Source organism: Falco biarmicus, chromosome 8 (assembly GCF_023638135.1).
Source record: "Falco biarmicus isolate bFalBia1 chromosome 8, bFalBia1.pri, whole genome shotgun sequence".
Taxonomy (NCBI): domain Eukaryota; kingdom Metazoa; phylum Chordata; class Aves; order Falconiformes; family Falconidae; genus Falco; species Falco biarmicus.
The window spans coordinates 25,835,164-25,861,234 of NC_079295.1; the positions used below are offsets into that span (position 1 = coordinate 25,835,164).

The 26,071-nt window shown below is 38.6% G+C and overlaps 1 protein-coding gene across 1 annotated transcript in view; it reads left to right on the forward strand.

The window, feature by feature from the left end:
- The window catches only part of ITGB6 (integrin subunit beta 6), a 35,860-nt gene extending 10,828 nt beyond the window's left edge, over nt 1–25,032 (forward strand). Inside the window, exons 9-16 of the mRNA XM_056350512.1 lie at nt 2,628–2,717; nt 7,660–7,794; nt 8,012–8,429; nt 9,341–9,563; nt 12,128–12,225; nt 16,997–17,116; nt 19,275–19,441; nt 21,316–25,032. Coding sequence (XP_056206487.1) covers nt 2,628–2,717; nt 7,660–7,794; nt 8,012–8,429; nt 9,341–9,563; nt 12,128–12,225; nt 16,997–17,116; nt 19,275–19,441; nt 21,316–21,417 — 1,353 coding nt within the window. The 3' untranslated portion in view covers nt 21,418–25,032. The remainder of the gene's footprint in view (nt 1–2,627; nt 2,718–7,659; nt 7,795–8,011; nt 8,430–9,340; nt 9,564–12,127; nt 12,226–16,996; nt 17,117–19,274; nt 19,442–21,315) is intronic.
- The last annotated feature ends 1,039 nt before the right edge of the window (nt 25,033–26,071 follow it).

A 26,071-nucleotide genomic window follows, 5' to 3' on the forward strand; every position in this document is an offset into this window, starting at 1 on the left:
AGCACTTCTTTAAATAGACTTGATAGATTCCATTAGTCTTGTGTACTGTTCAGACTGTCAAATATATATTTTATATTTCTAGCCCTGTATAATCCCCAACAATTTAGCCCCAAATAATTCAGTCATTTAATATTCTTGATCCTCTTCACTGAATTTTCAGTTTATCCCCATATGTGTTTGTGTATTATTACCTAACACACAAATATTGTGATTGCATGAGCACAGAATACACATGCTTGTAACGTAGATGGTGTTAGTTTCGATCCTTCCATGCAACCAAACAGCTACGGGACAGCAATCTAAAAGAGGGGGTAAGTTTAGATCTAATGCTCTCCCTGACCACAAGAACTTTAAAAGCGGTCACATAGAAACATCTATAAGGCCACTCAAAATCAAATGCAAGAAAGGGGAGGAAGTTCCTCTCTTATACTGAGCCCTGATAATTGTGAGATTACTTATAAAAATGATTTTTTTTTTCAAAAAAAGGAGGAGTTTGGGGTTTTTTTTCCTCAGAAAAGGTCTTTTAAAATACATTCATGTATGTCTACCTTTTTGCATCAGTCTCAGCTGAGTCTTACCAAAGTAACAGGGAATGCTTTTATTCTATAAAAGCTATGCACTCAAAAAGCATCTGTGAATATTGCGGTAATAATGGTATTTTGACAAAATGCATAAATCCTATTTTGGCATAAAAGAAAACGCCAATCTTTAAGGTTTCATGAAGTTATTATTATTCTTGATATTACTTGTTTTCAAGCAGAGTTTAAAAATTTTTTTTCAAGCTTAGATAAGGGAAAAAACTCTCTCTAATCCTGACTAAGCAACACTTCTGAAACAGAGATTGCTCTTTTTTAGGCAAATTATTTGTTTTTACATCACAGGAAAACACAGCTTGAAAATTGGGTTTTCAGACTACATTTCACTGCTGAAAATTGAACTAAAAAATACTCCAGTCTCCACACTCGTACATAATTTCAAATGATTTTTATAAATTTGGCACAACACTTTATTTATGATGAAAGTCCTTCTATCAATTACACTGCTAAAAGTTTGACATAACCTCACTGAACTCAAATATATATTTGTCAAATGTCACTAACATGAATTAGAATATCTCTGTAAAATGACAGTTAACCTTTTAGTGACTGTTAGCGAAAAGACTAAATTAAATGACATCCTTTGGATGTTTTACAATAGTAGCACTCTAAAAGCATCAGACTGCCTCACCTTGTTAATGGTTAAGGAGAAATATTTGTGAAAACAGGGTTTAACCAATGGACTGGAGATACACACTTAGTCTGGGCTTGCAATTTCATCCTTGTATCACCATGCAGAAAATTTTTGTTCAAAGAGGAAAGATCAAACAAAGTCTTCAGAACAGTATATCCCTGCTGTTTGTTTTGCATACCACAGATTAAAGGGTGCTACACTTTAAATTCCAGGTTTATCATCTTTTCTTATAATTATCTCCCAAAAGGTCCACGTGTACAAGAAGCAGAGTTTCAATATTCTAGGAATCCTTGAGAGAGCCCTAATCACAGGAGGAGTCAGGAATGCAAAGATACCAGCTGTAACATAAAATGCAGTTAATCCCACTGATTTACAATAGCACTTTAGAAATCTAATGAATGATAAGTATTCCATACATAATATATAAAGTAATCACAGGGCTTTTGGAGATGTGAAGTGTAAGAGGGATATAAGGGTATCAAATTATCCATGTTTATTAATAGCTCTGTGGATTTTTTTAAATTAAAATAACAGTGTTGATATGATACATTGGGAAAGAAAATAAATGCTACAACGTGGTTTTTTTTTTAATAATGAACACTTACTATTTTCCCTAAGCACAGGTACGAGTAAAAGAAGTTCACATAGAATCAGGCAAGATTAATTTTAATGGACCATACTTAAAACCTAGCTGCTAGCTGTCATGTTAGTGTCACAATGCAATTTAATGCAAAAAGAAAAGAAAGTATCTTTATCATTGAAATAAATTGCTAAACTGACACTATATTATTAACGTAAAGCTAGCATACAATCAATTATAGCCACAGACCACTGGGATGCATGTGGGGTGTTAGATCAAACATAAACCAGCAGTAGCTTTTTAAGGGCTTTTGTTCAAAGTTCTAGTAACCCTTGAAGTTCTTACCTTCTCTGCCCTCAATAATCAGAATTCAAGATGTTCAGTTGCTTGCAAAGATTAAAAAGTGGCTGCTGTTACTGAACGTAGGGTCCAAGACTCTCAAACAGTACAGCAACAGTAGAGCAGCTGACTCTGGTTTTGGCTATTTGTATTAGAGAAAAACACAGCTGTTGATTGAAAATACCTTCCTTCAAGATTTTGAAAATTAGAGCTGAAAAATACTATTTTTCAAACATTTTTCAAAATTCCAAGCACACAGAGGTGATTAAACAATATATTTCCCATTAACTTTCAGTGAAATTAGCACTTCTCCATAGGTCTTTTTCAATAGGACATGTGTTATTGAGTCTACGAGGGTCTTTGAAAATGTCACCATTGTTTATTTTAGTTGGCTTTAATATATTTTGCTTTTTTCCAGATGGTAGCTCCTTGTCAGCTAGTTGGTTTTTTGTGCTTTAAATTCTTTTTGTATTTTCAGAACTATGCAAAGCTTATTCCTGGAGCTACAGTTGGACGATTACAGAAGGATTCTGGAAATATTCTCCAGCTGATCATTGCTGCTTATCAGGTAAGATGGTTATAAAGTGTTTTCTTCCTGTATGTCTGTGTTATCAAAATTAGATTACAATTTGGTAAAAACTAGTGTCTTTGATTCTTTTTATGCAGTGATTACAAGAACATCCTTTTTTATGCTTAGGTGCTGACCTTAATGGGAAAAGTTTTGTTCACCCTGAGGATTAAGTGAGCACACAAGCAAAATTCCTATAACTTTCTGTCATGCCTTAGTTCTGCTTGAATGTTAAATTCCCATCAGTGTCTCATCTGTCTTGCCTTCTTCATAGTCCTGTATTTCACACCTACTCTTAAGACTTCTTTAGTATAGGTAGTCAGGTCTCCTGGTTCAATACCTCAACAGGGACTCAACTCTCTTCCCATCGGTAGTGGTCACCAGAGCAGATGTACAATTGCTCTGCAGGAATATCGGGGAAAAAAGTGCTATCCTGTACTCAGTACTCCTCTTTGCTTTAGCAATTTGATGCTGCCCCTCTGAGGCTGTTCTGAGGTTTTTAAAAAACAGAATGCAGGAACTGAAATGGGTTTGTTTAGATAATACTAAGAAATACTGTAAAGATGATAGGAACATAAACACAGTGCTGCTCCTCAGAACTTTGCTTGTAGAATGCACCCTGGCTACCTGGTTCTCTTCTGTCAGGGGAATGTTTTTACACAGTTCTACATGTCTACACAGCTTTATAGTTTACATATATGCTGATATACCATTGATTTCTCTCTTCCGTCTCAGCTCCTTTTTATTAAAAACCTGCTCCACCAGTTGCCTACAATGACAAACAACTCTTTGCAAATAGCTTCTGTTTCTTTCCTTTTTTTTTTTTTTTCCCTGCTCTTCCTCCTATCACCTGAATGAGATGATCAAAGTTACACCCCAAAATTATTTTGGTCTGGATGATAGGAAAGCAAACCAGATTCTTCTAAGTCTCTTAACTCTTCCAAAAACAATACAATTGGTGAGTTACAATCTTTAAATGAAATACAAACCACCAAAATATTCTCTGTCCTATGGAAAATGAAATAAGCAAAGAGCTTTTACCTTAATCTTGGTAGTCTCCAAATGTAATAAATATAGGGGGAAATCTTTTTATGAGCAAAGTTATTGCTCAACATCCAGTGACACCAGGATTTCACTTCTGCAGTCCAACCTGTCACATCTGGTTCCTATCAGGATTTCTTGAGGCTGGCACTCTAACATATAGACATTCCTACATTTAACAGCTGAAATACCATTTTCCAGTAAGTAACGCAAAAACATGAAATAGTTGTCCCATTGCTGTGTCCTGGTGCCTTTGCTGTAACATTGTATTAAGTGCAGAATGGTGCTTCCTCTAATTGTGGTGTCATGGCACATTCTACTGTGCTGGGACATTGGAAAGGTGGAGAGTGCATCCTTGCCTCTTCCCCTCAGTGTCTGCATATGTACCTACTGTGCATGATTATTTTTTTTTTTCCTACTGTCCTTTTTGAACATGCTAATATTTTCAGTCTCCATTGCCTTGTGTGGAAAAAAGGAGTTCAGTTCCACTGTGTCAAGATACGTGGAGGTTTCTTTCCCATTTTAAAATACTCCCTATGCTTTAAAATTTCACTGAATGCACTTAGTTCTCGTGTTGCAAGGTTTTGTGAATAACAGCTCTGCATTCACCTTATCTTCCTTCATGTCTTGATGATTTCATAATAATTTGTCATTGAGACACCTTCCACCCCCCAATCTTCTCTCCAAATTGGACAATCCCAGCTTTTTAAGTCTCTCCTTGGCTGCTCCATCCCCTTGGTGACTTTATCTGACCTTCTCTTTACCCTCCCTGACTCAATGAGTCCTTCCTGAGATGTGGGGACCAGAAGCAAGACAGGGTACGCTAATAAACAGAGGCAAAATTCTGTCTTGTTCTCAGCATCCTTGCTTGTGACACCAAGGACACTGTTGGCTTTTTGGCTGTCGCATGCTTTGAGCAAGTCGTCTCCCAGAGCTGTCAGTGGTGATTTCGGTGCAGCTCCTGAGTTGTTTCAGCTGGTCCTGAGTTGTTCAGTTTCAGCCCTTTTGTGGGCAAGGGTTGGAGGGGGCTCTGAGCTCTGTGCTCGCTCCCCTCCCATAGCGGCAGGAAGGCAGCTGCAGGAATGGTGCTTCTGCCTTTGGGCCATAACTTGTCACATCCTCATTCAGGTACAGCATGTCTGGACCATGCGCCAAAATTGCTCATAGGTTCTTAAAATCCCACGTATGTTTCAAGATGTACAAAGTGTACAAGTAGCAACTTGTTACACCCAAATTTCCCAGAGCCCATTTTATTGCACTTAACCTCAAAGGTTAACAATATTATTACTTCATGATTTAAAATCTTCCAAGCAGGAAACACTGAAAACCACCTTATTTGACATAGGTGAAGACATCTGGGGTTTTTTGGACTGGGAAGGGGGAAATGCAGGTAGACCTATGGTTGAAAATCACATGCAAAACAGAAGATCTAATTCCATTTTTGTCACAGACTTTTCATACTCTCAGAAATGTAATTCAATGTCCAGTGTCTCTGCTTTTTTACTCACAAAAAAGAAATAACTATTTCCCTCACCCCCACCCAAGAACATAGGCTGAATCTTTTAATGATTTAAAGTGCTTTTGAGCCTTTGCTTGCTGTACAAACACAAGGTTTGCTAATGCCATTCACTATGTGTTGCTATCTAAAAGCTTCAGAGAGGAAGTAAGCAGAGTTAAGAAAGTCTGAATTGTCAAAATATTTGTTAAAAGGAGTTCTCATGTTCTTTCCAAGTATGATTCATTTTCTTCTGTAAGCATATTTCTACCTGCTTTGTTTAACATTGAATACTGCATAACGTTGTATCGCAGAGCTGTAGGCTAAAATGCATTGTGACAGGTATCAGGCCATTTGATTGAAGTCATTCCAGGATTTTAGAATTTCAAAAAAATTCTGCTCTTTTTTTTCAGTGCTTTGTCCTTTCACTTACAGGAAAATAAGACCAAAGAAATACTATATTAAAAAAGGACAGAGAACACAAGGGAACAAGTCTGTAGCATTGCTTTGTCTGTTGTGTCATTCAGAAAAAATTTTGACCGCAAGCGTGGTTTCTTGGTGAGTGGGTTATAGCTCACCAAACTGTCTATTTGTGCCTGTGACCAGACAGCTTACTGGATTCAAAACACCATTACAAGTCCTCAGATATTAAGATCTAAGAAACTGCAGTTTGTCACAGTGTACGTGTTCATTTTCAGTGGTGTAAGGTGCATATTTTGACCTCTCACAACAGCAAGACATGTTCAAATGACCCAGTACAAAACCAGGATGCAAAGTATTCCGGCTCCGTGTTCAGCAGTATTGAATTTTTCTCATAGTTGCACTCCATTTGAGCCTTGTAGTTTTGCTGCTGGTGGGAGAGGGACTATTTGGTGATATTTCCTGTAAATTAGCACATACCAATGTTCACAGTTTTATCTAGAGGTTTGCTATATTTGGTCCTTTTGTGAGAGCCCAGCTATTGCAAACTAATTGTTATCTAAGACCCTCTGCACTATTTCAATACCAACACAAGCACCTCACTGCAAAACAAACATGAAGGGAAAATTGGAGAATCCAGAGCTACCAACATTACCAACCTGATGGCCAGGGCACAGTTTTACTGCTCTGGCTGGGTGCTGGAAAGAGCTCTGGGTATCACGTGAATCCGTCTTGCACACGTATTACTTTGGTTTACTGATAAGGTTTTCCAAATGAAAAAGATGTTGAAAAAAACATGCCAAACACAACCCTAAGACAAATTCCCAGGGAATCCAGGGCATGTACAAAGGACAGGGAGTTGTCTATGCAGGTTTATACCTATTCTACTTTTAGTTTGTTTTACCCCACCAGACCTTTACTCCAGTGAGTCATCTTGATGCCTTTACTAAAATGACTCACTGAAGTAAGGTCAGGGAGCTCCTCATGCTCTGATTGACATGCAGGGGGTATTTTGTAAAGCAATTAAACTCAGGAGAGCACAAAGCTAAGTCAGTGAGACATTTGTTCAGCAATTGCTAAGGTACTTTTGAAAAATTTCCATTTCCTAGATTTACAGTCCAGTGAAGTCATAGGGATTTTCCCCATGGTCTGCTCTAGGCTTTGGATTAAGGTTAAGTTGTGTAAGCAAAGTTGCTATAAAATATTTTAAAGAGTTAAATATAAAAACCTGGTATGAGAGTTCAGGAAGTAAGTTTTTCACTTAAGAAATGAAAGTTTGACTGGACAAATTGATTTAAGAAATGAGAACGTTGTTGAATTCAACTCGAAACATCACCAACAGCTCATGAAGCAGGAATTTCCATCAGGTAAAGAAAGGCAGGGAGCCAGCCCCTAGCCACAGGAGCTCGCCATGGGGCTCGACTCTGGCTCTGGCCCGGGAAAGATCAGGCTAACTGGTGGAGGCCTCACGCTGACGCAAAACTGAGCTCAGAGCCTACGCTGCCACGAGAGAGATGGTGAGGTTTGATTCTACCAGGAGAGATAAAGAGAGAGCAATATTGACATAGGCTGGCTAATCAGGAAAAGCCCGGTGCTAGCAATGCAATCAAGGACACAAATCCATTCCTCAGTAAAACCTGAGCTAAAGGAAAAGCTGTATCAGTCAGCAGAGCACTCAGTGATGAAAGATGATTTAATAAAACATTGAATTTATTCTCCTGCAAGGGCAGGAAATAAGCCCCGTGACAGCAGATATTAAACTGATACCACCATTGCTTTCCACTGAGAGCCGCTTCTGTCGGCACTATGTTTTGCTCGTTCCCTGTTTTTCTTGCCACAGAGAAGTCTGTAAATAAAGTGCCAAATCCACAAATTTACTCCTGTGTAAGTCGGAATAAGTCACAGTCCATGTTACACAGATGTGGACCATTAGCAGCGCTTGGCAGCGTTATTGCTCCATTCATCTCACACCCTTTTTCCTTTAAGGAGCTGAGATCCGAGGTGGAGCTGGAGATCTTGGGAGAGACAGATGGGCTCAATCTCTCTTTCACAGCCATCTGTAACGAGGGGACCTTTTCTCCACATCAGAGGAAATGCTCTCGTGTTAAAGTGGGGGACACAGTAAGTAAAGAACAAATTCTCAAAAGACATGATGTCCAGAGAATTTACAACACCAGAATAGAGATGTTTTTTATTCTTTATTAAATGGTCTTCCTCCAAACAAGTTACAAAAAAGTGGGTGATATCGATGACCTTTTGTCCTCTGCGTTGTGCTCCCAGAGCACCCTGCCGAGCTACGTGTGCTGCAGACATGGACAGCCACCAATTTCTCTTTCAGGTCTCTTTCAACATGACTGTAAGACTCTCCTCTTGTGAAAAAGCCAGAAGGCATATTGTGATAAAACCCGTGGGGCTCAGCGACACTCTGGAAATGGAAATTCACCCCCAGTGCAGCTGTAACTGTCAGGCAAAGGCCGAGCTGAACAGCCCAAAATGCAACAAGGGGAAGGGATCGCTGGAGTGCGGGGTGTGCGTCTGCAGCCCGGGCTACGCGGGGCCACGCTGCGAGTGTGACGAGAGCTCCCTCGGCACCAGCTCCTGCAAGGGCTCGGCGGAGCAGAGCTCCTGCAGCGGGAGAGGGGACTGCTACTGCGGGCAGTGCGTCTGCCACCCGTCCCTGTACGGGAAGGTGTATGGGCCGCGCTGCGAGTGCGATGACTTCTCATGTGTGAGACACAGAGGGCTCCAGTGTGGAGGTACGGTCCTTTTTGGTGCCTGCATTTTCCAGCTTTATTGCCTCGCTCTCAGCTATGAGCTTGTGAATCTATATTTTTATCATATATGCCGTTGCGATCTATTCTGTATGAAGTGTAATTTACAATTTCTGAATGATGTTTAGACTTAAACCAAGAAACAGTTTTTAACCCTGATTTCAAATTTAAAAACCTTTACCCAGCTAGTCTAAGTTGGCATGGCTTTATTGGAGCGTATCAGCTACTATCACGGTGGGTCAGGCTTTTCATGGCTGTAGATGGTTGTTGTTCCAAAGAAGTTTAGGTGAGTATATGGACATACGTCAGCGTTAGCCAGTGTAAAATTTCACTCTGATGTAATTAGCAAAGCATGGCAATCTTAATTAATCTTAACTAACCACTTTTAGGATAATTCTGGTATTTTTATAATTTTAACCCAGTAACCTCAATGATTCTTGGTTTATCTTGGTAACATACAATCAGAATTGGAGAACTTCTGTTTATGATTTTTTTTCCTGGGCTATACCATTATAAATCAGAAGTGATTCTATTGAAACAATGGGAATAGCATTAAACTGGCAGGAACCAGCAATGAGATTGTGCTGAATAGATAGGCTGAAATTCTGCTGCTATAAATGAAAGAGGATTTATGCATTAGATTGTGCACTGTCAGGATATAAGATCTATGTGGAGGACTCCAGTGAAGAGAATGGAGCTGCGCTGGCTTACAGCCAGTCTAAGTGAAAATTTGATCCTCTGGCTTAAAACTGAAAATGCTGGGGGAAGAAGAAATGTTTAAGAGTGAGAAGAGGTGGAGAGGGGAAAATACCTGCTATTAAGGAGAATGATTTTAAAGGCCATCATTCAGATTCGTATTAAAAGACTGATTTGAAGTATGATAAATGTTTTTCCAGGCAATGGTGACTGTGACTGCGGGGAATGCATGTGCCACAGTGGATGGACTGGGGAATACTGTAATTGCACAACTGACACCAGCGCCTGTATTGCTGAGGATGGGACGCTGTGCAGTGGGAGAGGCGAATGCATCTGTGGGTCTTGTGCTTGCACCCATCCAGGGGCTTCAGGCCAAATGTGTGAAAAATGCCCTCTCTGCAGTGACCCTTGCAGTTCCAGGCGGTAATGTGCTGTTTTTGTCTCCGATATTTATATCATCCAGGTATCTAGTTCCTATATTGCCTCAGCAGTGTGCTCACTGCCACTACCGTAAATTGGATTTACAGACCAGAACTCAAGATCTTCTCTGCCCTTTGAGAGGGGTAGTCATAACACGTACATCAACCATTTATCAGCATTACTTTTGCACAAAAGAACTGTATGGAAAACAGTTTAATCACCTTAGAGCAGCACAAGTAAAACATCACACTTCCACTGCTGTCACTGGCTGTACAACTAATCAGAATGGTGGCCTTATATGACAACATCAGACAATGACAGATGAACCTCCTTCCAGTCCACAATACAGAATGAAAATATCCCAGCATAGCTGCCACGGCAAAATTGAGGACTCAGAGAAAAATTTGACATTTGTATTACCATTCTCATGCATATGAATTAATAAGGTCATGCTGTCTGCTCAAGCTTTACACATGTGCAAATTCGTAGTCCAAATTCAGTTAAGCCTGGCTGAATTAAAGAGGCCCCACTATGATAAACTAGGTCATAGTCTAGGGATGAAATCAGTGGGTAGCTGTATGTCATGTACAAGTGGATGCTAAATTGATTGTAAATGGTGAATTGTCTTCCGTTCACTGAGCATACAAAATTTATGTATCTTTTCTGCTGTGACATGTGGTGTATGGTACAGTGCATGATAGGAGAAGCAACCAAAAATGTGTGTGGCATAAAGCTGACCACTCTAAGTAGACCCACGCTTACCCTTGTATTACATGAGCTCTTGCCAGGCTAAAGTCAGTCTAAAACGAGCGGTCTTCAGTAGAAATCTAAGCTAGAAATTGAATTAAGCTTCATGGAACACATGATATTAATGACCCGGGTTTTGCTTGCTGAGCTCTGGAGTCAGTGTAAGTTTCATTAATGTTTCATGATGGTGTCACGTCTACTTATTTAGAGTTAAGGCCCATTTCTCTTCCATACCAGCTCTCTACCACTGTATTTTCATGCCTGCTGTTGCAGCCTACACTATATCTGAGATAAGAAGCTATTCTATGGCATGTGATTAAATCATCATTTATGTTAGTGCTAAATTTGACCTACAAAAGCAAGCCTATCCAATTGTTCAAAGCTTTAAGTAAAGACAACTTCTGCATGAAGCTGCTCTAAACACGAAGGACAATGCTGCTGTTTTGCTCTGCCCAATTTGGCAGAGAATAAGAAATATAAAGTTACATGATGGGCATTACATTAGCCTACTCAAACATGTATATTGTATGCAGTGTTAGATCTTTTCTCTCTGTTTCAGCCCTTGCTGAAACGCAGGGCAGGGAAAGCCAAAAGAGAGAGAGCATTGGGAATACTTGGGTAGGGTAACCAAGAGAGCTGAAAGACCAGGTCAGGGGGGATGGAGATCAATGGCTAGGCAGCTGAGAAAAAGAGTGGTAGTATGAGAAACATGGCAAATATGACAAAAACACCAACAACGCTGAATGCGTCTCCATGAGATAGAGGCTATCCCATTACCCGCTTGCTTTTACTATTCGCCATCTCCACAGCGAGTGATAAGATCATCTTCATCCCGTGAAGATAATCTCAGCAGCCTCAGCCTACTCCCATGGATACATGTCAATTCAATGCAACAGGAGACGGTGAGGTTTTTGGGGAGTGTTTTGTCGCAGTTGTTCTCTTTTCTTATCTTTAAGCAGTCAGTCCTTCAGGCTGCTTCTCAGAGTCTCAGCCCCTCAGTCTGGCCAAAGCTATTTGTGAAGAATCAGCAAGATACATTGTGCATCAAAAATTTTCATATATGAATTCTGTTTGTTGTTTCCTTTTTCCATGAATAAACTCTGGATTTATTAAAATCCTCATTGAATTTCTGGGAAGATTTTCAGAGACTTCTAAAGGAATTGGTTTAGATTGCATTTTAAAATAATATTTCAGTCATTCCACCATTAAATAAGGTAAATAATTTCCCAATAAATTGCAATGGTATAATTAGGATCTGAGTAAGTAATTCCTGAGACAAGTAATCACATTCAAGAGACATCTGTTAAGACACCTGAATAGTGTTTTAATACATTATTCAACAGACTTTCAACAAAGGAAGACTTATAGTAGGTGCCCAAGCTTGATGTCTCTGAAGTCGATTTCAGATATCGTTAACCTGATAGGCACTCCTTCAGCTGGTATTTAGCGTGAGCTTAGTTCAGAATATTTATTTCTGAAAATGAATGTTACGTGTGAGTCACCCCATGTCTTTGATAGACCTACATGAATAATGTTGCCTGGGGTTCTGTCTGGTAGCTAATAGGCTGGGAGGAACAAGAGAGAGCTTATCCACAATACCTTTATTCAGGTAGAGGGACTTTTTTGGTGGTTTGTGGGGGTTTTGTTGATTATTTTTTTTTTTTGTGGCAATACGTATCATATTTCTGAGAACTACTTTATCCATAGCACAAACCCTTTTGTTTAGCTGCTTTTTAAAATGCAGATGCATATGTACTGGCTTTTATATTCTTGCTTTGTGACAGGCAGAGATTGATGAGCTGCTGAATTATTTTCTGCAGGAGCTGTGTGGAATGTCACTTGGCTTCTGATGACAAGTCACTGGGAGAATGCAGTGAAAAATGCAAATCAGTTGATGCAACCATCAGCACAGCAAAGGGTTTGTATCCTCAGACTTCCTTTTCTGTCCATGCATGATAGTGATAGTTTCCACTTTCAGTAATTTTATATTTGAAAGTAGCCTTGGTTTTCTGCTGTGGAATTATGTGAAGGCTCATAAGGCAATTGCTGTCTGTCTGCGGTTCTTCTGTGGTAAGTAGGAAATGCAGATCAGTCCTGGTATTACCCTTCCAGGTTAATTAACTCATTGGATCATGCCTACTAGAAAGTATAGAATTTAATAAATACGTTCCCTACAAATCAGTGGGTGATGAAAGCTCCCGAGATTAAGTCACACCTGTACCACGGGTTCTAGCCTGGCTTCTTTTCCCACACAAATGCAAAACCTGACTCTGGTCCGTATGCAGACCCTTGATTACAGCTGGCAAACAGAGTCCTTTAACCTGTGGCAAAGACATTTCTAGTATTCTAAAGGCTCAGCGCATCTTTCGATTACTCACTTTAATTCAAAACTGCCCTCTGTCAATAGGAATTTCTGAATAGGAATTAACCTTGAATAAAATAGTACTCAGAAAAAATATAACTTTAAATGGAAGAGTGCATCTTTTTCTTTCCTGTAGAGGAAGGTGCTCGCCTGTTTCAGTAGGCAGTCTGTATTTATTATAACGGCAGTTCTAGTCCCAATCCTATGGCAAAATGCTGTTGTTAGGTGAGGCAGGACATAGGTACATTATATCCACATCGCAGATATACTGTAAGCATTAAATAAGACAACTGTAGGAATTAGGATGATAATGCAGAATGCTGTATGCACATACAAGGTTTGTGCCTGCAAACCGTTGGAAGCCCATCCAGCACTGCATGCATGCAGAAATTTCATTAACGTACATCTTCCCATCAAAGCTACACCTTTTTGTTCTTAATATTACTCCACAATACAGAGCCCAAAACTTGCAAATATTGCCCTCATAAAGAAACCTAATTCTTATTTTCTATTTTTATAACATTTATTATTATGCTTTGCCTTTCTAGACATCAGTATTTGTTTATAAATATTAAAGCGTCTTTACAAGCTTAAAAAAAATAGAAACACTGTTATTGTATTTCTGCAGTTAGTAAAGTTTTCGGGTTGCTATTGCCAGATGGTGGATATTTGTAGCTAGGAACATATAAGACAGTCTACTTTCACATATAATGAATACTAATCAAAAGTAGAAACAGGCGCTTAAGTGGCTCTGTTCACATACACAGAGGTCACAGGAATACGAACATGACAACATCATCTCCTGTTCCTGCTTATTTCCTTTTTTTCATGTCCTGTGCTTCCCTGCTTTGTCAGCTACTTCTTTAGATTTAAAATTTCTTTGCAGCAGAAGACTGGATAACTGTTTTCATCCTAATCCCTAAAAAAAAAAAAAAAAAAAAAAAAAAAAAAAAGAGCTGTTGCAAAATGTGTTTCATCTTGAATGCTTGTGTAATAGCTCAAAGGATTTGTTTTGGCACAGAGGTAGCTTCGTTAAGAAGTCCTGAGAGGGAAAAAAAATAATCTTCAAAATAATAATAATAAAAATAATCCTAAAATCAGAAGTATATTATCTAAATAGGAAAAAAAAAATTGAAAGTGAGATAACTAAACAACCACATAATAAAGACAGATTATTGAACAACTTAATACGGTAGCATAGTGCTTCTTTCTGGTTCATATTTCAGTTTCTTTAATGCTTCAAGGCTTTTTGAAAACTAGCTAGATTAAATAACATATTAGCACTTTAAAGATTTACTTTCTTTTTTGCATGGGTATGTTGCAACACAGTGACTGGAACTGTGGAGCAACACAAAAAGCGTAGGCTTTACATTTTCCTGTTTGCTGGGAATGCCTGTTTTAGCTTCTGAGCCATGCCTTTCGCCTCCTCTGCCTTGGTTCTGTGGGTGCCGGGGGTTCCTCCTGCTCCCCTGCACCAGGGTCACCGGCACAGCGGTGGCGTGAGCATCCTCTTCGCCTGGGGAGCCAGCAGGCACAGGGTGGCACAGCAGCTTTGGAGGTGCTGGTGGCCTCCTATTTACTGGGCTTATCTGCACAGCAGGCATCGCTTCTGAATATTTACTTTCATCCATTTTTAATATTTGAATGTTAAATCGGGCTAATCCCCCCTTTGCCAGACGGGTGTAAGAGAAGCCCTTGTTGTTCTACTTGCTACCCAGGAGGAACTGCAAATCCCCAAAAGCGACTCCTGCCACTACTGCAGCCACAGGACACCAGGCTGCTCCTACCACAGCCCCAACGGGGACGGTTACACTTTCCATTTTTCCTACCCTGTGGTGTTGACACCACACAAATTCCCAGTGCAGCAACAAAGTGGATGCTGGTGTCTGAATAAGTGTCTATATCAGCCCTGCTCTGATTCAAAGTGAGATGAAGCTGTTAAAAAAAGCATTTTGTTGAGCAAAAGACAAACAAGAAAGGGCACAGCAACATTTAAATTTACAGTTAGTTTTTTTGGTTGAAACCTTTATCTAAGTATCTGTTAGGAAACAGTCTTCCGCACTTGAGCGCCTCAGCTTGCCACTGTTACCCAATTATTCTTGCAGTGTGAATCCAGTGATTTCAAATACCATTGACATTAATGGAATTAGACTGCAGGCAGAGGTGGGGAAAGGATGATGATTCACTGTAAAACACAGAAAATTACAACAGTGTATATTACAGGAGTTTATCTAACTAGGCAAATTTTTGTGCTGATGAACTGAAAATAATCTATACAACAGCCTCTCTTAGTGTTCCCTCATCCTAAAAATAACATCAGAGAAATAAAAACGCTAAGCATAAGCTGGGTTCTGAATAGCTTGAACTGGCATCTTTGCTTTCATTTCCACATCCTTACACATGATCAGATTTCTGCTCCCCTTGGTCTCAAATCATGACATTAAATTTAAAATTACAATTTTAAAATAACTAATATATTTGTAGTTACCACCTTCTGGATGGTATTTGGAATATGTCTGCAAGTTTTTCTCTGCCTTCAGGATAGTTAGCTACCCTTTTCCTCCTTTTTTTTTTTTTCTTTTTTTTTTTTTTTTTCATTTACAAACCAAGCTAATATTCTTTGGATCTGCTTGCTTAAAAGAGTTGGGAAACAACAAATATTGCAAAACTTTTGATGGTGTTACTGGAATTGTGACCCAGCAATGAGTGCCATTAATTCAGTACACTCAGTCTGCAGTTTCTGGCCCTTCTAACAAAACCAAATCTTGTTAAATCAGCAAGTCTTCTCTGCCTGTTACCCTGATAGATAACATACTGCTCTGCCACCAAGGACAGGCAACAGGTTAAATACAAGTTTATTACAAATCAAGAACACGTTTCCATTAAAATCCAACCAGATAGGATTATCTTTTCATAACAAAGCAGAGAAAAGGACTGTAGGGTAGTCAACTATTTATGCTGTCTTATTTTCTATGGTGTTTAATAGCGTTTTGTGTAAGACCAGACTTCATGATAATAACCAATATAAAAAAAAGTAAGCACTTATTTCTTTATGTACCATAGATTCCTTTAAAATTCACCTTCCTGTCTGATTCCTACTTTATATTTCATTATTCTTCATACTAAAGTTTGAGGACTTAAGATTTTTAGCACAGTTGCTTATGAAATTTCAGTAAGAATTTTGAATAGGTAAGAAATAATGAATAGTCACAATTATTTTTAAAGAAATGTTTGAGAAGCCTACTTTTTTTTCTTACCTCTAAAAATAAAACCTAAGAAGTTTTTCTAAGAAGGTATTGAAAAATATACCTAGATTTCCAATGCTGTAGTCATTGGAAATCCATATAATCTTGGGCTATATGGAAACATAAGCATTCAGGCCCAGAGGTATTATTGCACACAGTTATAAGGACAGATATTTTTGCTCTGTAAAAATATTATATAATGGTTCTGCTTCAAATTACAGCATTTCTGGCTCTGGACCTGTAGTCTCCATTTTTGACTGTCTTGTTTGCATTATATGGTCCCTCACAGCCAGCTTCTTCCTGGCTCCCTGTTCCCTCCCTTTCGATAAACTTTTCTTAGCAGAACCAATTTCCCAGTTAAGAATCATCCAGGAAAAAAAATGTATTCAGTTTTTGTGCAGATCTGCATTAAATGAAGAGACAAATAAATGGGGGCAGACTGCCATCTCAGGTTACCTTTTATCTGTTTCCCCTAGAATCACATTACAAAGATCCCAGAATCGCAGTTTTCTATTATTATTCTATATTTACTGTTGTGACAGTACTGGACAGATTACTGGACAAGTAATCATTGAGAGGGCTATTGAGGAAGAAATGAATGGCAGCCCATTTAACAGTATCCATTGCTGTTTGATGTACTTATATCTACTTCTGAAACATAATCTAGACATGGTAGGAGTAGCTGTAGACCAAAGAGAACATACTGTTCACTTTGTCCTGGAATTAGGGACTATTACATTTCCTAGACAGCTGGTGGTTAAGCATTGTGGAAGCACTTCCAATTTGTTGAAATTCACAGCATGCTAGATTAATAAGGTGCACTAGGTCGTCAGTGCAGACTGACAGCACCTGGATCAGTTCTTTGGAAATACAAGTGAAAAATCAGAAACAAAACAAAGCTTGGGTTGGAAGAAAAGTTGTTTAACTTTAGTAGAAATTCTGAAGGTAACTCTGCTTTTGTCTTTCACTCCTTACCGTCCACAGGCAAGGCTGTGACAAACACGATGCCAGCAGTCTCTCTTGATATTACATGTTAAATTTCATTCGATCTGATGAGTGACTTTTTTCCCCTCCCTCTGCAGATTATTCAGAGGAAAAATCCATTCCCTGCTCTTTGCAGGGGGAAAATGAATGTATAACCACATTTCTACTGGCTGTGGATGAACAGGGAAGGACAGTCATTCATAGCATAGAACAGAAGGGTAAGCAGCGAATATTGCTTTTTCTGTGTGAAACCTGATTTAAAGACACAGGCAGGCTGAGCTACCCAGCAGCTGAGCTCTTTTAAGCAGCACTGCACCTCCTTGTGTTTACAGCTCTCCTCTGCTCAGCCAAAAAAGCACCTCCTCAAGTCCTTATTTGATGTGGTAATAAAATAAATACTTGCCCTTTCGTGAAAGATGGGCAGAATGATTCCTGGGCGGCAAGAGTAAGTTAATTTTTCTAAAGCCCTGTGCAATTCTAAGATGATGATACCAAATGTCATTTGTATTATATGAGAAAGCTAGAATTCACTTTGTAATTACATATATTCCATAGATGGACACATATCCAAAAGACTGCCTGATTGGGTATACCTGATGAAATTCTAAAATTTATTTATAATTACATTTAATGTTGCAGCATCATTAAGTTTTGGTATTCAACAGATCACTTTATATCCTTTCATTTAACATCACTTCTTTATTTACTGTTGTTTCACTACTGATTTTTCATTAAACCTCCTAATCATATGGGACAGGAGGGAACACAGACACAACTTCTCAGCTGCCAAACAGTTTAGTTTCCAGGCAATACAGATCCCACCCCACTCCCCTTATTTTTTTTTACATACTCAGCTTCTCAGTGCTAAATATTAGTTATGTTTTTGGGAAAGCCATGCAGATTTGGAACCACATTTGGTTGGCACAAATGGTGGCTTTTTAAGCCTTTGCGTAGCTTTTCTCTAGCATACATGTGAGAAAGAAAGTGATTTCACAGTGCAAAAAAGCAGCTTCTACCATAAGAATGGTAGGCTGGTTTTGTATGGGTTATTATTAAAGGTGGTTGTAACAAAGCTTAGTACTAAAGCAGCACATCCCTTTGTAAACTACACCCTTAAGACTAAAGGACTTAAGGGTAAGATTTTCGCTTTATTAAATACATTTACCATGTATTTTAAGTAGATCTGGGGGCGGGGGGAAGTGAAAGAAATATCTTAGGGAAGGCACAGTTCATTAAATGCTGTGTAGTGGCCCTCCCACAGCTCTGCAATAACCAGTTTCTCTGTCATCTGCTGCTCTGCTCCTGGGCCTGGAAACTTGTGCTGTGGCAGCTGCGACGCATGTGAATGTGAACTGAGAAGAGACCTCCAGAAAGGCTCTAGAAATTTATTTCATTTATGGAACTGGAGTCAAGATGGCACCAGTAGCCAGAGCATTAACCAGAGCTCAAACCAGACTCCTCAGAATTAGTGAAGCGATGACATCATGCAAAAAAGCAATGTGAAACCATTTGGCTTACAGTCATGTAAACCAAATAAGACTTAAATGAATTTTTCAATGTCCTTAAACCATGGTTCAGCAGAAAAATTTGTAAAATAGTAGTGTTCACCAACTTCCATCAGCAATACTTTTTAATATAAAAGTAATCAATTTTCCATGTGTTTTGGCAAAGCAAAAACTTGAATTTTAATTTTGACTTTCTGTAATATTGTATGATAAAATTTATTGCCAAACTTGAAATGCCGAATTCATTCAGACTGTTCAGTCCAATGTTTTCAGCCAGTCTAATGGATTTTTCCCTCATTGTTTTCATGAGTAAAATGCAGTTTCCTCTGTTTTCTCAATATCATTGGTGACTTCACCTTGATATAAATCTCATTACACTAAATATTAGTTAATTGAAGTAGAGTTTCAGCCATTACATTGTGAAATTCATACTCTAGTTAACTCAGCCCTGTTCTTCTAGAGTTATATTGACATAGATCTTAAAATAATTTTCTAACATTTCAGAATATGGGTCTCCAACAGCTGCTAACCAACATAGTAAAAGGCCAGTGGAAAAAGTTAGCAATTCATTTGTTTATCCTTTGTCCTGGTTTTGGCTGGGATAGAGTTAATTTTCTTCCTAGTAGCTGGTATAATGCTGTGTTTCGGATTTAGGATGACATACCTTATTATTAATATTTAATGCAATATTTTTCAGCCAGTTCCACAAGCTCTTGAGCAAGCTAGCAGGAGGAAAATAACATGGAATTGAAAGAAAAGTCATGCACAACTCGCAGCAAATAAGAAGCCCAGCATGCCTCTTGGCTGTTCTTAATTGTCTAAAAATGTATTGATTGGATATCCACAGTCATAATTGGTTTTGTCTCCACAGATTGCCCACAGCTTCCAAATATCCCAATGATAATGGTGGGTGTCACCCTTGCTATCCTTCTCATTGGCATTGTTTTACTTTGTATATGGAAATTATTGGTGTCAGTTCAAGACCGAAAAGAGGTGGCCAAGTTTGAAGCAGAAAAATCAAAAGTTAAATGGCAGACGGTATGTTAAATGTATTGATTTATATTTATATGAGGTTCTTTAATTTGGTTGCATGATCCACAATTGCCTTCAAAATTCTGTGTCTTGGTTTTGTTCTTTTATGTTGATAGATTTTGCTGGTAGGTTTTCACTACATTTATTAGTCTGTAAAGTAAAATTGCAATTTTTTAGGGATGAGAAATAGTTAGGAGTTCCATCTCCTGGTTTAAGTTCTTCCACATGTAAAAGCATGCAGAAAACATCTTTTTATTTGTCATTTTTAATTAGTACCTTGCCTTTGATTAATCTTAGCAAAGTTGTTCGCTGCCCGTGTAATTATCAGAGGTGTACCCATCTGCCCAGAAACAGAGCCTGTTCTAGGAAAGAGAGATTATTGATGGCCTCCGTCATGATGAGAGCCCACTCACGCAGACGAGCAATGAATGTAAGCTGTCCAAAATGTAGGTGAAAGGACGGGGAAATTCAGGCTTTCTTGTCTGTGTGGACATCTAAGGCAAGCTTATACCACATGTTCCCTTTTCTTCTTTCCTTTCTGCCCTTGACTTTTTTGCTTTTCTGCAAAAACTTTCAGACTTCTGAGGTTCTTTGGAAAAACAGTATGTTGAGTAAGCGTTTCTGGTGGGTGTCAGGAGGATGGGCGATATGCTGCCATTCACCCAGCTCTGCGTCTTGTACAGAGCCCTGTGATTGCAGCATTTCTGCAAGAATGGACACTGCTGGCCTTTCAGCTTTTGAGATGGGAAAAATCAGTTACTTACAGGCAAGGCTACTTGAGAATGTTTTCTTAATCCTTCGGGAAAGCTACCTATAGTAAGAGGGAAGGGAAGGATACACTTGATAGAAGCATTTTAATATTGTGTCACAAGAGAAAATGATAGGAAGTGAACGATGAGAGGCTAGGATTAAAAGCCCAGGTGGATTTGCCCTTCTCCCAATGGTGGTAGTCTGTGTGGCTCAAGCAAGAGGACCATGACAAGTCACACTTCACTGCTAAGACACTGTCTGTGCTTCTAGAATGGTCCAGCCACCACATTTGATACACAAAGTGTATTGGACGTATTTGATAAAGCATAGTTTGATGATGTGCATTACTTTAATCCGGGAGACATGCAAAGGGAAGCATGGTCCTGACCCTGGACTGGTTTGTGCCACCTCATATAGACCAGCCTGAATTTCAGTGGCTTGGAACACAAGTGAGCTGCTGCAGGCTGTTCTAAAATGATCAAAGTTTCAAAATTACTTCTGTACAAAGAATAGACCGGAAGTCCTCCCTAGGGAAAAGAAACAGCAGGAGGAGGGTGTGTTACTGGTCTATAAAATGATGACTAGGGAAATTGAAGACGGGATGTTTGTTCACTGATTTTTCCCATACAAGCCTGGTGAGATAGCAGGCTCCAAAGAAGCCTAAAGACACTGTTACACAACACCTGCTTAGGGCATCCTACTTATTTCCAAAGATATTCTCAATGATAAAAGTTTGCATGGATTCAAAATGTCTATAGACAAATCCACAGGAGGAGGACATCCCCTCCGACCCAGGAGGTTTGTGAAATGTGCGTCAGCTTTTCCATGGGCAGCCAGCATCGCCCACTGTTGGGAGCACATTGCTGGGCCAGGCAGATGCCTGGCCCGAGTTTCTCCTGGAGTACTAATCATCATCTTCTGCACGCTGGGAAGCAGAGCGGTACTAGCTGATGCATGTACGACCTGCATCATAACACTGGGTCAGGAATCATGGACCAAAACGGTCCCTTTGTTGAAGAGGTACGCTCAAGGCAGTGGTGTGCAGGTAGGTCTGCTTGCAGCTGAAGCAATGGCAAGTTGAGTTAAACATTGCATGACTGGCATTTCTTCTGTTTTTTTGTGTTTTTTAGGAAACAAATCCACTGTACAGAGGCTCAACAAGCACTTTTAAAAATGTAACTTACAAGAACCAAGAAAAGCAAAAAGGGGCCATGGCTGCAGATTTCTCTTAGCACCTCTGACACAACAAGCTTGATTTTACTGGCAGGAAATCTAAAACCACTTGTTTCTTCTCAGCTGATTATGCAATATTTGTTTGCACGTTGCAGCGGTATAATTATTCTGTTAGAGAAAATATATTTTGTGTTGGGAGAACTATAGGTAACATATTCGTGGTAAAGGTTAGTAGAAATATTTAAAAAACCAGCCTTTAATATTAATAGCCCCTGTCTTAAAAAAAATAGCATCACAAGTATTTTTCATTTTCTCATTAATACTGAGGATTAAAAATTACCATATATAAGTCTATTTTTGTGAAATTAGTTATATACAATGATCTGTGTACTACTTTGCTCACAGGTGCAATCCCATATATTTGTGTTTAGGAATGTCTTTGTACCAGTCTATCTGGTGGCTTGCTTTAAATTTAGAAAGAGAATTTTTTCATCAATGCTGCTTAAACTACTGGGGTTAGAGGTTCCTCACACCACCTGTGTGACTGAATAGTTTTTAATCAGAAACGAGTAGTGTAATTGCCTATCTTCTGTGTATCTAATGTATATGGATACATCCCCCCTCTAATTCTTATTTCTTGTCCTGTTTAACTCTTTCCTTGCTCTTGTTGCTGTTTGATGTTCTTTAAGAACCCAGTCCCTGGGGTTATCTCAGGGAAAGCTAAATCAAGCCCTTATTCACTTGCAGAGTTGTTTTTTGTTCCAGGCATAGACTGCTTTTTTTTTTTTTTTCCTTTTCTTTTTCCTCTCCCTTCTTTCCTTTAAATTCTAGTAGAAAGGATCCAGAGCTAAAGAGAAATATTTTTAACTTAGAGACCCCGGTAAAGAAACTTTAAACCAGATTACTAGAACTCCATTTCACCATTTACATACTATTTAGGCACTCAAAATAAACCTCACATGCTGGACCATTACATGAACAGTTGCAGAAGCCCTTTGGAAGCAGGAAAAGTTCACACACAAAGGCTCAGTATCACACACAAAGACAGTACTCTTTTGGTGATATATCCAAAATTGTGAGGTTCTTTCAATACCCAGTAGCCAAGCCATTTATTCATGTATGAAATAATGTATTCATCTTTTTGGGGCTGTTGGGTGGCATTTTTTTTTTTTCAAACTAAGCGACATATAGGTCTATGGATTCCACTTCATATTGATTTCCATGAAATTAATGAGGATTTTTAAACCTCAGTTTTAGCTAGTTACTAATGACTTCCCACAAATTCTTAAAATGCAGTGTTGTTATCATGCATAGCACTAGGGAAAAAAAGCCCCAATAAAATCAGCTAAGATGCTGGCATAAATAATTACTACATTGAGCTATTTTAAGCTAACAATAACATACTTCACTTTTTAATATCACTTTTCCTCTGCAATTTTAGTACTCTGGAACAGATGGTCAAAATGTACATATGAATATACTTACAAAAAAGACTTAGAAATCAAAGATACATTGACACAGCTACAGACAAACGATGACATACATTCCCTATGGTAAATCACATATTTGGTCTAAAAAAACTTGATGGAAATTTTGTAATAAATATTTACAAAGTCTGTGCAACTTCAGTCTCTACATCCTCTACAATTCCTGGATGTGAGACTGATATATTAGCTAGCTCTGACCCATGCCTGTTTTAGGGCTTGATCCAAAGCCTACTGGAGTTAATAGCTACTGATGAGGATCTAGTTTCAGTGAAACTATTAGTTTTGGTTTACAAAGATTGTTTTGTTTAAACAAACCGGCTAATACTGTCTATTAGTGGCTTAGAACCTATAGCATATATTTCTGTGCAAAGATAAATAAACAGTATCAGATGCCTTTGGAAAGAAGGTGAAGCTATAACCACATATTAAATACAGAATTATTGCAGTGTGAAGGAACTGATGGCTGTCAGTAAACTGGAACAGATTAATTATAGGTTCACATCTGTACTCTTCAGTATTCCTGCATATCTCATAGTGGAAAAAGTGCACAAAGGCTTGCATCTGTGACTCTTCCAACCACTAGACCCCCACAGATGTCAGTGCAAGTTACACATGGGACCAAATCCGGTTTCCCTGACACATGGATAAAGACACAGGAGGCAAAGCTGGCCCCTGGATTCTGTCTCAGATTGCACTTGGGTCAGGATTACCTAAGGAACTAGGGAAATCTGGATTTAGCCCATGTAAATTATCTGTTACTCTCTTGTTTTTCATGTAGAAGTCATCAAATGACAAACTTTCTCTGAAAGAAATTAAAATACTTTTATTACTTTTAAAGTAATAAAAATCTATACTGTTTATTAAATACCTTTTAAGGTCTGTTTCTGAGAAGGCTGATTCTGCTACTCAGTATTAGGGTTGAAAGCCCTTCTTCTGTAGGTCACCCATTTCAACATTGAAATACATTTTGATATTCAAATGTTGCTAACAAAGTGGTGTTCACACTTCATATCAAATACTTGGTGGTCTACATTCCCTGTTCCTAGGGGAGACTTCATTTCACAAAGCTGCTTGCTCTCTTCCCATCACTTGCCTCTTCTGATCATCAGCAAAAATCCAATTGTAGACAATGTATATAGACAACGTTTACAGTCCAATCACTCCTCCTAGCAATCTCTCTCCAAATTATCAAAGAAGTACAGAAATCAGGCAGAATGTTTTGCAATTTCCCCACTGTCACTGACTGTACTATAAATGTTTTGTGCACCTTCAAAATCACCAGGGTGGAAATCACTCAAAGAATTAAGAATTCAAGCCAGGAGAGAAAACACAAGGGCTTGGTGAGGAAGGTGCCTGTTATTGAGGGGTGTCAAAGAACTAGACTCGTTCATACAAGCCATCCTTTTAACAGCATTAATTTAGATCATAGATTTTGACTAAACCCCCAGATTTTCAGAACTTTTAAGACCTTACTTGGCATTCACTTAGAAGGAAGAGTGGTGGTCATCTTTTTTTAACTATATTATTTTTATCTTGTAGCATTTGTACCAAAGTTCATATTTTTCTTTTTTTTTTTTTTTATTTTTTCCTCCACCAAATTATGAGTGGGTTTGTGTGTGGTAAGTGGGATTAAAAAGTGTTTCTGCTGTTTTCATGAGCATTGTTTTGACCTGAGGCTGGACCTTGAGAATGGCCAAAACTTTTTTTTTTTTTAAATAGTAATACTTCTATTCACTGAATAGAATTTACTGAATGAATAAAAGAATAATCATTAGCAATTTTATGGTATTTGTGTTTCTTCTACACCCTGTAGAATGGTAATTTCAGTAATGTATGTTAAATGGATAATTTTTAATTTGATTTATAAAAGTTGCATGTTAACCTGTATTGTATATGTCCAGATTGCATTCAACTTCTTTTTGTAAAATAACTAGTGGGTAATGAGTCTGGGATACAAGACTCAGATGTCAAGTGCAATACTCTCCATGTCTTGTCTGCCTTTATACAAAGGTTCAAGTTTGTTTTGCAGTGGGCATAAGGGAGTTATTGCCCCACAAAACTTAACACGCACAATCTAAAAGAAAAAAAAAAAAGACTATTTTTATTTTAGTCTGTTGAAGGAAACAGGTAAATGCCTCAACTTGTTTCTGTTAAAAAGGAGTTATTTAACCTTGAATAAAGATTGTAAAACTGAATGCATTTTTAATGTACTTTTGTTGTTCTTTCTTCATTCTCCATTTCTGCATGTGTCTTTATTAGTGTTCTCACATGATTTGATGAACCTTGTCAAAGTTCTCACGCCTGGGTGTACCCTAGAGTTTGTTTTATAACTCCTCTCCCCCCTTTTTTAAGACAGCTCATGTGATTTAATATCTGGATTTTCTTCTACTTGTGATCCTTTTACTTTTCAAGGAAATGAGTTAACGGATGAATGCTGTTCGCAACCTATTTCTGGAACTCTGATTGATTACATATGGTGTTCTTTTGTACAGTGATCCCTAAATTGCACAACTTGCTTAAAGCTAAAGATCCATCCACTCCGTAAGTGTAACAGCAGTAATATCTTTTTGGAACTACACGGCATGGTGCATATTTTTTGTTTAATCTCATGAATCCTCTTTTTCGGCTAATGAAAAGCTGTGTGTTTTGATGTCTGCTAATTTCCTGCTCTGAGGAAGAGAACATTCCTCTGCACCCCTGACAGAACTGTAAAGTGTGTTGTACTCTCCAGGCACACAGGAAGATCATGTTCTCTTGCCTTTCCCAGTGGATCGTGAAAACTGAAACCGATGCAATTGCATAATGTATACTTCTGGCGTGTAACTTAGAATGTATTCTACCCCCAAAAGTCTATACTTTTTGGGGGGTTGTTTGCTTTTAGGAATGGTTCGTGCTTAGAAGCTTTTCTTCTGTTTTTTCACTGACTGATATATATAAATATATATATATATAAGCTAATACTGACAGATAGCAACAGAAGCACAGCAATGATGACAGGTAGAGTAGGTAAATATAAAGGCTTTGGCTTTTCAGAGATCTTGGTAGATGAGAACTGTGTTTCTTGAAGGTGGCCCGTCCTCTCTCTTCTACCAGTCATCACACAAAGGCAGACTGAGAACCAAAACCTGATTTCCACTGCAACCTCTCCCCTCCTCATGCTATTTACACTACAATTTTAGATGTATTTTTAATCAAGTCAGACAACTTTAAACTGTTTCAAGACATT